The sequence below is a fragment of the Lethenteron reissneri genome, chromosome 34, assembly GCF_015708825.2.
Source record: "Lethenteron reissneri isolate LAM-NWPU_2019-01 chromosome 34, ASM1570882v1, whole genome shotgun sequence".
In the NCBI taxonomy this organism is placed as follows: Eukaryota; Metazoa; Chordata; class Hyperoartia; order Petromyzontiformes; family Petromyzontidae; genus Lethenteron; species Lethenteron reissneri.
In genome coordinates, this window is record NC_083812.1 from 4,937,347 (window position 1) to 4,952,712 (window position 15,366).

At 48.0% G+C, this 15,366-nt stretch overlaps 1 protein-coding gene across 1 annotated transcript in view; it reads left to right on the forward strand.

The window, feature by feature from the left end:
* LOC133350573 (WD repeat and FYVE domain-containing protein 3-like) overlaps positions 1 to 15,366 on the forward strand; it is a 91,766-nt gene that overhangs the window by 70,418 nt on the left and 5,982 nt on the right. Inside the window, exons 47-61 of the mRNA XM_061565052.1 lie at positions 858 to 977; positions 2,366 to 2,483; positions 3,011 to 3,117; positions 3,637 to 3,790; positions 4,903 to 4,994; positions 5,794 to 6,006; positions 7,430 to 7,574; positions 8,163 to 8,317; positions 8,896 to 9,057; positions 10,288 to 10,467; positions 11,104 to 11,286; positions 12,493 to 12,595; positions 13,075 to 13,189; positions 14,096 to 14,319; positions 14,834 to 14,948. Coding sequence (XP_061421036.1) covers positions 858 to 977; positions 2,366 to 2,483; positions 3,011 to 3,117; positions 3,637 to 3,790; positions 4,903 to 4,994; positions 5,794 to 6,006; positions 7,430 to 7,574; positions 8,163 to 8,317; positions 8,896 to 9,057; positions 10,288 to 10,467; positions 11,104 to 11,286; positions 12,493 to 12,595; positions 13,075 to 13,189; positions 14,096 to 14,319; positions 14,834 to 14,948 — 2,186 coding nt within the window. The remainder of the gene's footprint in view (positions 1 to 857; positions 978 to 2,365; positions 2,484 to 3,010; positions 3,118 to 3,636; positions 3,791 to 4,902; positions 4,995 to 5,793; positions 6,007 to 7,429; positions 7,575 to 8,162; positions 8,318 to 8,895; positions 9,058 to 10,287; positions 10,468 to 11,103; positions 11,287 to 12,492; positions 12,596 to 13,074; positions 13,190 to 14,095; positions 14,320 to 14,833; positions 14,949 to 15,366) is intronic.

Below are 15,366 nucleotides of genomic sequence, written 5' to 3' on the forward strand. Positions count from 1 at the left end.
TCTTTGACTACAATGACGCTGCTTACAGATCAGCTACTTATGAATCGCTAAATAGACGAAACCCGCTTCATCCTTCTGATCTTCAATTTGCACCGGATGTACCATACAGGACCCACCATTGTGACCTCTAGTTAAAATTCAATCTCACATCACTTCATTCAAAAATAAATCTACATTGTGACCTGTTCATCCATAAAATTCGTATTGATAAATACGCGCTATTCTTCGCTAATTCATGAACCCGATTGTCAAATGGAAGAAACCCAAGACGTCTGTGTAATTTTTCTTTTAACTATCCCAAGAACAAGAATTGTAAGAGGTGACGAAAGCTTTGCTATTGCAGTACCAACGTTTTGGAACAACCTTATTCCCTGCCTGAACATCATGAATCATCCTTCAAAAAATAGTCTGAAGCAGAAGATTAGTTCTGATTTTCACCACATTTGCCAATGTGATTTGTAACTTTAATCTTTAGCAATGTATCGACAGTTCAATTTTAACGTGCAATTTTATTGAGGGACTGTGTGCTGGTCATGGTGTGGTCTGGGACTGTTTTTGTTTTGCCGCCTTGCCCCAAGATTTCATTTGGTGTTGAAAAATCGACAAAAAAAATTCTACTTATGCAATTTGTACTTATATATTTTATTTATAATGATATTTAGCGACTCGCTTAGCTTTCTGTTACCTGCCACCGCGATCTGTTTTTGTATTGTTTGTTGTAACTCTGACCCACCGCTACTGGACATCTGTGAAAAGAGCTTCATACCTCATCGGATTCTTCCAGTCGAAACTCAAGATTCTGACTCTGTCGTGCGTCTTGACTGTTGCCATCACCTCCCTCCCCTCCCCTCCCTCAGCACGGGGAGATCAGCAACTTCCAGTACCTGATGCACCTGAACACGCTGGCCGGACGCTCCTACAACGACCTCATGCAGTACCCCGTCTTTCCCTGGATCCTGGCCGACTACCAGTCTGAGGTGCACGTGAGCTCTGTTACCCGTGTGTGCGTGTCCACACACATTTGTTATCTACGCACACTTATGTATGTACGTTGAACTTATTTTGCAGCGTACTTGGCCAACCGCGCCAACCACGCTAATAGGCCTCCCCACGGTGTGGGGAGGCCTTTAGCAGTGGGTTGACATTTCAAACAATATAATTTTAACACATTCCTGCGGAGGGAGCTGGTAGGAACGTTGGGTTGCTCGGTCAATGGCCAGGGTCAACGGCGGCGTGGTGTATTCTGCAAATATGGCTGACTGTGAGGGTGGGCATAAGCCGGTGTGAGTAGGTTAAACGTTGAGTTTTATAAGGGCACCACGGGGTGACCAGCCCAGCCCCAACCCTCCCACCCCCCACCCAGCCCCTCCCCACCCAGCCCCTCCCCACCCAGCCCCTCCCTCCCCACCCAGCCCCTCCCTGCGCGACAGACGGACACAATAATCCCCTGTGGGCTGGTGTAACCAGGAGGTTCTTACCAATAATATATATATGCATTACATTAGGCATGTCATTCATGAATTACAATTCATCAACATTGATTCCTAAACTCGAGATACGTCGAATCATCCGTCTAAGAATCGATTGTTTGCGGTTCGTCTCTGCTGTGATTTTGTCGTGTAAACCCTGCAGCCAAGAGAGAGATATAGCTGCATTCACTATAAATAAATATATTCTTGAATCGAACCTCAACCCGCAATTGTGACAGTTCATCAAATCGCGAGTGGGGCGAATTTCCACGTGCACTATGATACACGTACCAGATACGAATTTACACGTTCACTTTGATACACGTGCAAGATACGAATTCCCCCATGCACTATGATACACCACGTACCAGATACGGATATCCACGTGCACTTTGATACACGTACCAGATACGTGTGTGCAGTGGGCCATCAAACCATGTTCAGGACGTGATGGGGAAAGCACTCATTGGCAAAAATGAATCATTTTCTTTGTCAGCATAGCAACGGATATCCACGTGCACTTTGATACACGTACCAGATACGTGTGTGCAGTGGGCCATCAAACCATGTTCAGGACGTGATGGGGAAAGCACTCATTGGCAAAAATGAATCATTTTCTTTGTCAGCATAGCAACGCGCTGATATCAGTGTGTTTATTGTTTATGTTGCTTGTGCACGGGGCTTTACAAACCAGCCGAACTAGAATGTTGTGGCGAAGTGTCGGCAATTGTCATTGACGCGTCTAGCGCACATACACAGTGGCTCCATGTGCATTCTTGCTGCGTGATAAATTTCTATAAAATGTGGCTTTTATTACGGCTTTCAAATGACAAAGTGTGCTTCGTGAAGGAAACCGTTTTGGTTGTATATCTCCTCTCTGTGTTGGGTGGGAGCAGGAGCTTGACCTGACGGACCCTCGCACGTTCCGAGATATGTCCAAACCCATGGGAGCGCAGACGATGGAGCGCCTGGAGCAGTTCCAGAAGCGCTACCAAGACTGGGAGGACCCAAACGGTACAGCTGGCGGCTCCGGCACTCAAACACGCCGACGGCAATTTGCAATCGGTGTGCGACGACTGACGCAACGAGCTTACGTTTCTCGCATTCGCCCTTCAGAGCAAACGCGCGCGCGCGAATGCGGGCACGGACTTAACGAATTGGAGCTGTCTTCTTGGTTCTTTCGGTAAAGTCACGTAGAAGGGAAGGGAAGTAATAAAATGATAAAAATAAAAAATAATAAAATAATTCACCTGAGGACGGCTGCTTGCGTTGTGGCCGAAACGTCGTGAGAATTATTTTATTATGCTTTATTATTTTATTACTTCCCTTCTACGTGACTTTACTGAAAGAACCAAGAAGATGAATCCCTGCAGTCACGACAGCTTTAAATCGGAATTGGAGCTGGATACAAATGTTGCAGCGAAGTGCCTTGAAATCACCTTGGCTGGGAAGAGAGAAAGGGGGCATTGCATCATCGGAGAGCTATACGGACATGGGTGAATTTTTCTAAACTGAACGTTTGCTGCGACGTGCGTCTGCAGGCGAGACCCCGGCCTACCACTACGGCACGCACTACTCGTCGGCCATGATCGTCGCCTCGTACCTCGTGCGGATGGAACCGTTCACGCAAACGTTTCTCCGCCTGCAGGTGAGTGCGGCTTCGCAGCCACGAGGCAGTTGTCCACAAAGCAGTCGGGCTTTGTTAAGGGGCGCCGTGGTGGCGAGGTGTTAACTTGCTCGTCTGGTATACAGGAAGTCGTGGGTTCGATCCCTGACCCTTGATGCCTGTTGTATATTTGGAGTTTGCATGTTCCCCCCTTGGTCGCGTGGATTTTTTCCGGGTCCTCTGGTTTTTCCCTCCGCATTGAGACACATGCGTTTAGAGTATTTGGCTGCTGTAAATTTCCACGTGATGATAAGCCACTTCCTTGAACTATCATTTGAGTGCCGGTGGGAGTGGGACACTCTGCTCTGCAGTCAATCTTAAGATTCAATCCCAAGACTACCAGCAGTGCTGGCTCAGTGTTCTGACCTCTGAGCCATCCTGCTATCTCTGCCAGAAGTGAATACAATTTCACGTGTTGATTTTGTTGCTCATGGCGTTGGCGTTTTTGTGTTTTCGTGTTTTTGTGTTTTTGTAACCCCTTTCCCGCACCCTCCCCGACAGGGCGGACATTTTGATCTGGCTGACCGCATGTTCCACAGCGTCCGAGACGCCTGGCTGTCCGCCTCCAGGAACAACATGGCCGACGTCAAGGAGCTCATCCCAGAATTCTTCTACCTCCCGGATTTCCTGCAAAACTCCAACCACTATAACCTCGGTGATTGGCGAGGACTATCGGCGCCTTACATCCAAACACCCTTGCGCTGAGCACCAGCGTGGAAGGCTTGCACTGCTTTCTTTATATATGTATATATAAATAGCAACAAGCGAATGTTGAGTTGAGCCGAGTGGCTCAAGGGGGCGAAAGCATGTCAGGGCACTTGAGCGGGCGATGATGAAATCCTGGGGGCGAATCCGGGAGTCGGCCACTCGCGATCAAACCGGGTTCTCAAGTGAAGTTAATGGGTGTCAGCCCAGTCACCAAAGACTGCACGCAAAAACCACGCACGTTCAAATGTGGTTTGTCAATCGGCACACGTTCATACGTGGTTTTGTCAATCCAGTTGCGAGGTGGCCAGGAGATTGCATTGGTTTTAGTGTTATCCCCACGTGCAAAACTCTCCTTAAATGGAATTGGCCAAACTAGAGCCTGGTGAGGCTTTGTTCGATAAATAAATACGGGATATTATCTTAGCTCATGCTACCTCTCATTCCATGCAAATAACATTATTTGCAAGCCACACATACGGTGAGGCACGAGCGTGAATAAAGAGATCTGTCGAAGCAATCGACAATCCTCCGGAATTCTTCTTTGCTTGCTACGGGGAGAATTCCAAATGGAAATTGGTTTGTCTCTCTAGGTTCAAGTTCAAGTTCATTTATTAGGTATAGCCCTGTGAGCCATTCGGCTCTTGAATCGGGTGCAACCGCAACAAACAGAAAACAAAAACATGAACAAGAAAACATCTTAAAGTGACTATGTGACTAAGTGCAAACAGAAAATCCAAGAAAAGACAGCAAAATATTGCAGAAAAAGCACCGTACACCAACACTGTGTGCAAAAATCCCAGTGGGATGCAAGTCAAACAACAACAACCACAAGACAACTTAGATTAAGGCCATCAGTCTAACTCTGTATTACAACAAACAAACATGGCCAAACCAAAAAACTTTTCGAAAATCACCAAAATAAAGCCATAAAAGCAATGAAACAGTGATCATAGGTGACCCTGTTCGTATGATCGGAATATATTTTGCAGAATAAAAATCCAAACATTTCAGGAAAAGTTAACTTAAACGGGAACACAACTTGCTTCTTCTATGTTGCAGGCTGCAAACAGAATGGGATTTGGCTGGGAGAGGTCCTCTTGCCAAACTGGGCCAAAGGAGATGCTCGCGAGTTCATCCGGGTTCATCGAGAGGTAACCATCGTCCCTCTTCAATTGTATTTCTCTCTCTCTCTCGGTTTATATCCTGAGCCTGACCCCTCCGTTATTGCGTTGTGTACTCATATCTCCGCCAAGCTCGGTGCACCAATCAGCGATCATCTACAAAATCCCGCCACTCGCACCACACTATTGCAATCGTGCCGTATATTCCTCTTTCCTTATCACCACTTCTGTGCTCGACGACCTGTTTTTCCAGAGAGAAAAAAAACGTTTTCATTATTTCATGGTTTCCAGCGTCAACGGAAATAAAATAGTACCCGTCAACACTGTAATTGCTGTCTCGATGAGATGTGCTAGGAGCTTGATGGTGTTACCATAACGCTCACGCTATCACTGACATTTTAATAATTTTAATTACCCCCAAAGGTAATACCTTAGCCATTATGATGCTGATGATGTTGCCAACATCAATGCAGACGCTCTTGATTGGGCGTGCAATAATTCACCACTCCTGCAATTCAGTGAATTCCTGCGATTCAAGGTCAAGATTCGATTGAAGAATCTCTTCTCCTTTTGTCGTGTTTGTGTTTCTTCTACACAATTTAATTCTCTCCATTCGCCAAAATGCAACAGTAACATTGTACGACAGAAAATGGATAACCCGACACACGTATCATGAGCTTACTCGTAATTGGTTTCATTCAATGCACGAGTTGCACGCCTACTAACGACTATGACGATGATGACGATGATGATGGTGACGACGATGATGCAGCCGACGGTAGCGCTGACGCAGTGCAGGGGTGACGAGGAATTATCTCGGCCCCGCCAGGCCCTGGAGTGCGACTACGTGAGCGCTCACCTTCACGAGTGGATCGATCTGATCTTCGGCTGCAAGCAGCAGGGCCCCATGGCCGTGGCCAGCACCAACGTGTTCCACCACCTCTTCTACGAGGGCCAGGTGGACATCTACAGCATCACCGACCCTCTCAAGCTCACCGCCACCATCGGATTCATCAACAACTTCGGCCAAATCCCCAAGCAGGTGACTCCGGTTCCACTCCGTTGGCTAGGATTGCTACCTTTTAAGTACAAATGTATATTTTTAAAACGGGACAATATCATGGGAAGAGGAATATCTCACAATACCATGAGAATGGAGGAACTACAGACTGTTTAATTTCCCCAAAGAGAGGACTATTCTGGGGAAACCAGGGCAGCTGGCAGCTCTACGTGTGGCTCGTCAAGCTGCCAACACGACAGGACCTTGCAATTCCAGCCGAGGCTTGCAGATCAAGGAAACAGCCCTTTGGGATGATTTTAATGAGCATGGCAAGATGCCTGCCTTCTGCTGCGCCTTCATCGTACACACTCGTGGGTTGTGCAAGGTTCACACGTGGCAAATGCCTTTATCCAGTGTTTGAATGTGGGATTTGGCAGTTCAGGCAGAGATTCAGCCATTGTGTGCCTGAGTCACCCACCTGCAGGGCAATGAGCCAGTACAACGACCAGGTGGCGAGATGTTAACTCCCTCGCCTGGTATGCGGAAGGTCGTGGGTTCGATCCCGACCTTGATGCCTTTATATTTGTAAATGTGTTTGTTCTCCCCGTGGTCGCGTGGCTTTTCCTCTAGGTCTTCCGGATTTCCCCTCCACATTTAGAAAATGCGTTAAGAGTATTTGACCGATATAAATTGCACGTGATTATCCACTTTGTTCAGCTATTATTTGTGGCCAGGTCACTTCTGAAAAAGAGCCATATAGCTCAGTGGGCCTTAGCTGAAAAAAGATAAATAGTTTTTAGTTCATAGTTTTGGTTGTTGTGGAGGCATTGTAACAAGTTTCCGTCGTGCCGTCTGTATGCCAAATTTGAGCATGCTCGCACGCATGGGCTGATCCAGCTGCTCCCGTCGTAATTAAAATTTGTAAACTACGAGAAAACTCATCGCAACGGAAAGACGCCATGCAGACTGTAAACAAATATATTTAACAACACACAAAGGGGGGGGGGGGGGGGGGGGGGTCAGCATTGCGTGCACCATGGGCCTCTGGGAGCCCAAAACATGAAGGGCCACATTTTCAGTTCTCTTGAGCTGGTGGTGTGGATTAGGCTGGAAGATTTTGTGCATGCAATGCTGCACATCTCGGTGCGTTACTAAACCTAATTGTTTCCAACCGCATTCATTAGCACGGTTTGCTACGTACGGTGAGAAAAAAGTTTAACAGGCATATGTACATGTATGTTGTGATGGGTTTTCTCATAATTTACATATTTGAGGTATTGTTGCCTTAAGGCAGTTTTAATGAAAACGATTTAAATGTCTTCGGACAAACATGATATTTCCCACGAATAACAATAAACAGCCAATTGGCTTCCTTCGTACAAAAATAAAACTTGTAGCTAGCGCCCGTCACAACGTGTCAAAGGCGCTGCTACAACAAGGCGCTCGACGATCTGCCATCCCGCAGCTCTTCAAGAAGCCTCACCCAGCGAAGAGGGTGGGCTCCAAGCCGTCTGGAGACACCAATCCCGGAGCGTCCGCAGGCCCTGCCCAGGACTGTCTCTTCTTCCACCACCTCGACTGCCTCACCCCATCGCCCGTGCCACTCAAGGGTGAGCTGGACACCGACCGTCATACCCCAGTGACGTCGCACATCTTTTGTGTTCTCCATTGAGGCGAAAGTTTAACTTCATAATCACTAGATCATTATTTTTTTAATACATCTGTCAGAGGTGGCCGGGTGGCACAATGAGCTGTCACCGCTGAGAGCCTGGGTTCAAATCCGGGCAACTGCCTGTGATTGAACAAGGTTCTCAAGTGCATTGGGCATTGATGGTTACAGCCTGGTCACCAGACCATCACATTGACTTTGGTTCTGCACATAATTGACAATACGCAACAATATGTATTACTTGATTTTAAGCTTTCGTGACTAAATGTGGAGAGAAAAACCGGACGACCCGGAGAAATATCCACGCAACCACGGGGAGAGAGACACGCAATCCAAATATGCAGGCGACAGGGTGGGAATCGAACCCATGACCCTCCTGCATATCAGGCGAGGGAGTTAACATCTCGGCTGGGCGTGATGTTGCCCACCCACGCTCTTGTAGGTGGTCGCTGACAGCACTTGCCCTAACAGTTTGTCAAGGCTATATGGGTGATCTATGTCTGTTGTGTGTGCACGTGGCGCGTCCCAGAGCTGAAGGGCCCGGTGGGACAGATTGTGTGCACGGAGCGAGGCGTCCTGGCGGTGGAAGAAAACAAAGTTCTGCTTCCTCCCGGCTTCCAGCGCACATTTTCCTGGGGCTTTGCTGACCTCAGCTGTCGGCTCTGCAACTACGACACTGACAAGGTCTAACACGTCTTATTCAGTCACTTGTTTTTCCTGCTGTGTTTTTTTTTCTTCATCTGTGACAAACAATGACCTGACTCTAAACTTTTGCTGTATGAATCTGATTTAAAATTACTGTCTTGCAATAGGCTGCGTGTGGGGAATGCATCGTTGTATCAATTAAAATCGATTCTTACACTCCCGATGGCCAGAAAACTATTATTTATTGCTGCAAATAAGATGCTCACGTGGCATTTGGGTTCATAGAGTGAACTAAATTGTACAGGCAATATGGAAAAAGCACAGAGAAAAACATAGGAAATAACACAAAAATATAATCGATTCTTCAAAAAAATCGCGACCCTGGACAATTAGAATGAGTCGAGTCGCTAGGGATAGGGCAATTGTTACACACCGAGTAAACGATACTGTCACAACCTCCAGGGTGCACCACCTGTGCCCCCTACTGTGCCAACATACGTACATACACACACACGCGTGCCATGTCGGCCTTCATAGATGCTCGCTGAACAGCACTTGCCCCCAAAACCGGTCTATAATGTTGTATGGGGAATCTTTGTCTTTGTGTCTATTTCTAGGCCCCCGTGGTGTTTGAGTGCATGTGGGAGTGGGGGCCTCTGCTCTGTGCCGTGTGCCCCGACGCCAAGACGGTGGTGTGTGGGGGCACGGCGACGGTGCTGTGCGTCTGGGAGATGCAGGGTGGCGGCAAGGACAGGAGGCCGACCGTTGGCCTCAAGCAGGTGCGGCAGTCGCAGCCACGATGGCGGCACCTTTATTTTAACGATGATGGTGCGGTCAGTCAAACTGTGCGTCAGGGTTTTTCAGCTGCCCGCCTGCAAGCCACAACCGGCCTCTGAAGACTCTTCGGCAGAGGTCGCAAACGGGTTTTGATTCCTTATCCGTACCCGTACCCGGCCGCACCAGGGTCGCAAACGGGTACCCGTACCCTACCCGATACACGGCTACCCGTACCCGGCCGGGTATCGGGTAGGGTACGGGTACGGGTACCCGATTGCGACCTCTGGGATGAAGCCATGTTGCAGGCGTGGGTGGGTTGATTCTAGGAACTTGAATTGTGAGAAGAGACAAGACGTTGGGAAATGAGTGACAAACGGTTACTCACCAGTGACTCACGGCCTACCCGTACCCGTACCCAGCCGCACCGGGGTCGCAGACGGGTACCCGTACCCGCAAAACTTGATTTACAGTCACTACCTTTACTCAATCATCTTAAGTCACTTCTTTCAAGTGCATTCCTGACAATCTGACACTGCTTAAGCAAGTAGATGATATACAAATCGTTTCTTATTATTCTGTATATGAGCCCTGTACTGATGTAATGTGTGCAATGTCATGGTGATTGTCATGGTTACTAGTGTTACTTGTTTGCACAGGAAAACAATTTTACCAAAGGCGTTTCTATTCCTCGTTTTGCAATATTTTATCGAATCTTATTCCCCACTCTAGATGCACTATTTTGCAATATGTTTCTCTAATCTTAATGTTCAGTTTAGTGAAGTATTTAATCTATAATTAAGTAATATATTTTGATTTAAAGCTTTCGTGACTGCAGGAATTCGTATTCTTTGGGTCTTTCGGTAAAGCCAAGTAAATAGAAAAATATATTTATTTTCTATCTATTTTTCTATCTACATGGCTTTACCTGTTGCAAACATGTTTAAAATTTTACAGTTTTCCTGTCTTGTTGATGAAACCCGATTCAGGAGTTTCTTAGCTCACAGGGCGATTCTAACTAAACTGTTCAACTGTTCAGTCAACTCACGACACTAGAGAACCCGGTTTAATCACAGGTGGCTGCCCACAATCACTGCTCTTACCTCTGAGCCACTCGGCCATCTCCAGCCAACGTTTCTTCATCAAACTAAAATCATATCTTGCGCGTCCCGTGTGATTGCTCTAACTATATTCAATTACGAATGTGCTCGCCCGTCCCCCGCCTGCCCACCCAGGTTCTCTACGGCCACACGGACGCCGTGACGTGCGTCGCCTTCTCGTCGGCGTACCACGTGTTGGTGAGCGGCTCGCGCGACCGCACCTGCATTGTGTGGGACCTCAACAAGCTGTGCTTCGTCACGCAGCTGCGCGGCCACTCGGGACCCATCGCCGCCGCCTGCGTCAACGAGCTCACCGTAAGTTTCCGCGGTCGGCGTAGGCCCCGTTGCCGTGGCAACCGGGGCCCCCCCCCCCCCCACCTCCGGCCCGTGCGGCCTGGTGCGGTGCGGTTAGAGCAGGGCCACGCGCTGGATAGCTTCGCCACGAGTTGCTACGCAAGCCGGCAGCAATGCCGAGCTGCGGTATCTCGAGAGGTGGTTAGATGGTGTGCGCAGTGGCTGCCGAAGGGTTGGAGGATCGCACATTTGTTGCGAGGATTCCCTTCCCATAGGCGTGGGAGGTGCATGCCCTGGCTCGCCGCGAGACGGAGAAAGTAGCAGAGTGCCGACTCGCCTGTTCCGTCTGTATGGTGTAGAGTGGTGCCCCAATGCACGCGTGGGTTTTCTCAGAGTGGTCCGGTTTTCTACCACATGTGAACAGTCATGAATTGGTTGATAAAATCTTAAAATATAGAGAACCGCAGAACTTGGGCGATTGTTGGGGCCGGCTCGCTGTGTGGCTACCTTCCCGCTTGTCCGTGGTTAGAGCAAATCTGAGATCACATTTGGAATCAGCACCCTGAAATTAGTCTAGAACAGCTGCAAAAGTCCAGGCCAGACAAAAAAAATGTATTTTTTTGTTTGTTGACCAGTCTTATCATGACGATTGCGCAGGGTGACATCGTGTCGTGCTCGGGCACGAGCCTGTTCGTGTGGAGCGTGAACGGGGAGCCGCTCGCCAGCGCCAGCTCGGCGTCGGGTCCAGGCCAGCACGTGCTGTGCTGCGCCGTCTCCGAGGTGGACGAGTGGGACCGCCGCAACGTCATCGTCACCGGGCACTCGGACGGCGCCATCCGAGTGAGACACCGCCCCCCCCCCCCCCCAAGTTCTCGCACGGTCGCTCTCTGTTGTGTTTGCGGTGGTTGGCGAGATGTCGGCTACCTCGCCAGGTACGCAGGAGGTCGTGGGCGCGATCCTGACCCTGACGCCTGCTGTACATCTTCTTGGTTCTTTCGGTAAAGTCACGTAGAAGGGAAATAATACAAATAAAACATAATAAAATTATTCTCACGACGTTTCGGCCACAACGCAAGCAGCCGTCCTCAGGTGAAGAACAGGTCTGTCGGGAAGACAGCGTCTGACGCGACAGACCTGTTCTTCACCTGAGGACGGCTGCTTGCGTTGTGGCCGAAACGTCGTGAGAATTATCTTATTATGTTTTATTTTTATTATTTTATTATTTCCCTTCTACGTGACTTTACCGAAAGAACCAAGAAGATGAATCCCTGCAGTCACGAAAGCTTTAAATCGATAAAGTCTGCTGTATATTTGGAGTTTGCACTGTTTCTGTTCCTGTGGTCGTGTGGATTTTTCTCCGGGTCCTCCGATTTTTCCCTCTGCGTTTAGAATCAACACGCGTTGACGCTATACTTTTCCACGCGATAAGCCACTTTGTTGAGCTATCGTTTGAGGCTAGGTCGCTTCTGAAAAATAGCTATATAGCTCAGTTGGCTTTATCTGGTAAAATTTCAATGAATAGAATTATTTGTTGCTTATGACAGAGATACTCCTCTTACTATGGGGAAGGGGGGGGGAGTTGGATCCTGGTCATGTTTAACCACATACATTCTACCACGTGGATAAAATGTAATCGTCAGAATCACTCTTATCTGCATGAAAGCTCGGTTAATGGGGTGAATTTGTCCACTTCAGATGACTAGCCGAACAAACAATCGTATAATAGAATCAATTCAGCACTTCTGGGAGACCGCTTCCATGTGATAACTGTGCAACGGCTCTGATAATTGGATGCCTTTGCTGCCACTTGTAACTCACTCCTCTTATCCACAGCAGTTTTTGGCGCAGCGATTTGGGAAAGCAGTTGATAGGAGCGCGTCAGATGTTACAGGCTCGGGCAAGGGGCGTTTCGCTGTGTTTGTTTCTACTCGATGATGTGGGGTTTGATGACTGTGATGCCGATGATGATGGTGTTGAAGTTGAATGTGATGTGCGTGGGTGTGACTGTGCCCCCCCCCCCCCCCCCCCCCCATGCGTCATTAACAGATGTGGCGCCTGGAGTTTCAGCAGGTGCCCGAGACGCCTGTCACACAGCACATCGCTCACAACTCAGAGGGCAAGCTGCCTGTCGTGCCAGAAATCAATGCTGGTATGAGCATCACACACTGCGTAGGTATGCTTCGTAGTGTGGCCTTGGCCACAACCCCAGGGTATGTCCTCTGTCATATACATATCGGTGTAGAATGTGGGTGGTGAAAGGCCTACACAAATCCTTGTTTACGTAACTAGATCTGTCTGCCCTTTTGTCCGGCCTGGTGGCACTGACAGCCATCGCCAATAGGTTTTTCAGAGAAGCTACCCACTTGGTGCTGCCAATGGTGTACAATAAGCTTTTGTTACGTAATCGAGCTGAATCTAAAAAAAAGGGTTTGGATTTTCATGGAATCGGAACCAAGGGTTTCGAAGTTCTCTTTCCATGAAATTTCCCGAACTTTTACTCTTTGCATTGTTTGTTGGGGTGTCCCGAGAGAAGGAGGGGTGGGGGGGGTCCCCCTTTCCCAAAGTCTCCCGCGGCGTTTTGATCCGTTTGACGTTTCGTGTGCTCGCAAAATGTGTCCCATCAAGAAGAGGGCGAGGACGAGGAGGAGGAAGAGAGCAGCGACTCGGAATTGGACGAACCCCATGCCAACCTCTGCACAGATCAGAATGACCCTAAGCGCATGACCCCGAATGGACCGACCAGGTACAATAGCTTGATGTTTAATGGTTAAAACGTAATTTGTGTCAAAGTCCATTTTCTAGTTTAACAACTGCTGCGGACGTGGCTGGGTGTCTCTCAGTGGTCACCATTGAGCCGGCACTATCGAGATCCTGGGTTTTATCCCAGGCAGCCGTCCATCATTGAGCTGGGTTTTCAAGTTCAGTCAGTTGAACGTCTCGGCCCAATTGCCGATTACTCTCCGAGAAAGAAAATAAGCTATTCCAGTCAATTTGTTTCGTCACCTAACGTTGGCAAGACACTCCAGCTATGAGAACTTTAAATAATGATTCAACTACAAAGTAACAAACAGTTATTCGTAGCAGGGTGTGTGCAAATGGCACCCCATAGTGCATGGATAAAAAGGTAACTTGAAGGAATATTAATTCTGCATTATCGCCGCCTTTGGGTTGTTCTCTGGCACACAGATTCATACACTGCTGTGCGCGAGTTCCAAATGGAAAATATATCTCAAGACGTGACAACGATAGTACAATTGGAATTAAATTATGAAAAATACAAATTAAATCTAATTGATGTTGAATATAATGTTATTCGTGTGAGGGTTGAAATATCGACAGCTGGATGGGTCCATCATTGTAACAACCTTGCGTCTGCACCTTCCAGCATCGTAAATATTTGCATTGAGCCTGTCCTGTTTTCGTTCAGTTTAACGGATCCAGTTCTCACCACGTGCGCATGCCTTGGGGATTGGTCATCCGTCATTCTGTGTTTGACACAGCCAAGAATCCACTCTGGCCTTCCACACCACGGGAAGCTCAACCGGGAAAAAAAAAAAAAACTGTCCCCAGGCAACTCTGTCTACCCCGTCCGCGATTTGTGTTCGCACAAACGTTTGACAACCGATTGAAAATAGAATTATTTTACCAGGCCCCAGGTGTGTTCCGAATCGGATCCGCTGCCAAGGATGGCAAACAATCGTCTGAGCTCGGATGACGGAGATGGCTTCGTCATCGTCAGCTACTCTGACTCCGAGTCGTCGGAACAGGCGAAGGAGCGGCTCTTGAGCCACGGCCAAAGCAACGGTGGCAGCGGCAGCCACCACCATCACCACGACGCACAGGACACCTCCAGTCCCAGACAACTGAAGCCGGGTAGAGTAACCGAGATGTACACAGTTACCTGGATATCTTTAACGGAAAGGCATCGAAATGTGAACATGTTGTTTGTTGTGTTGGTCTATAATAATAAGAAGAAGAATTTAATGTATGTATCCAGGAAGGCTCGCTCAGTCTCAAGACTATTTTGTGGGTGGTTTTATTTATTAGTAGTAATATCTTTGCCTAGGTTAGACGAACAGAATTTCTCAATATATTTCAGCAGGAGGGGTCCTACATTTGGATATTTGACTATTTCCTTGTTCGGGAATATTTATCTTCAACAGGACTGTGTCTGTATATATATAATAAAATACAATATCTTTATTCATGATAACATTAAAAGCAGTGTTGTTATTTTTGTCAGTAAATTCTTTATACGTTCACGGCTCTATTTCCACGTATTCGCAACGAGGTCTCATTTTCGTTTGACCTTGCTCCAGGCGACGTGTGTAACCATGTTTCTCTGCGCATACCACGTACGTGTTTGTGCGTGCGTGCGTGCGCGTAGGCTGGCGCTGGGAGAGGAAGTTGGTGCTCTGTGGGAAGCTGAGTATGCCTGGAGGCGCTGGAAACTTCATAGGCGGCCGCGAAGGAGCCGAGATCACGGCACTGTGTGTGTCCAGGTAAACCCTCCATTGCACTTGCCCCACACTGAAAAATACGTGCTTTGGTTTACTAATTCTAAACCCCTGACCTCTACCCTTAACCGCATGCATGATGCCTAACCATCATCCTAACCTCTATCCCTAACCCCAACCCTAACCCCTATTCTAACTCCTAATCCTTAACCCCTAAACTGTGACCCCTAAATCGAATTCCTACCACGAACCGCTAATCTTGACTTAATACAATCAGTTATATAAGAAAAGTATGTCGTCTTGTTTCATACGAGAATTCCGTGTAAGCAGATTTACTGTTTTGAAAAAGAAAAACGGGCTGGTGTCGCATTGCTAAGTCGCAAATATTGATGCGGAAAAAAATCAATGTTGGTCCACACGCCCTCTGCTGCCGTGCATGTGCACGCATGATTTACTGTTGCCT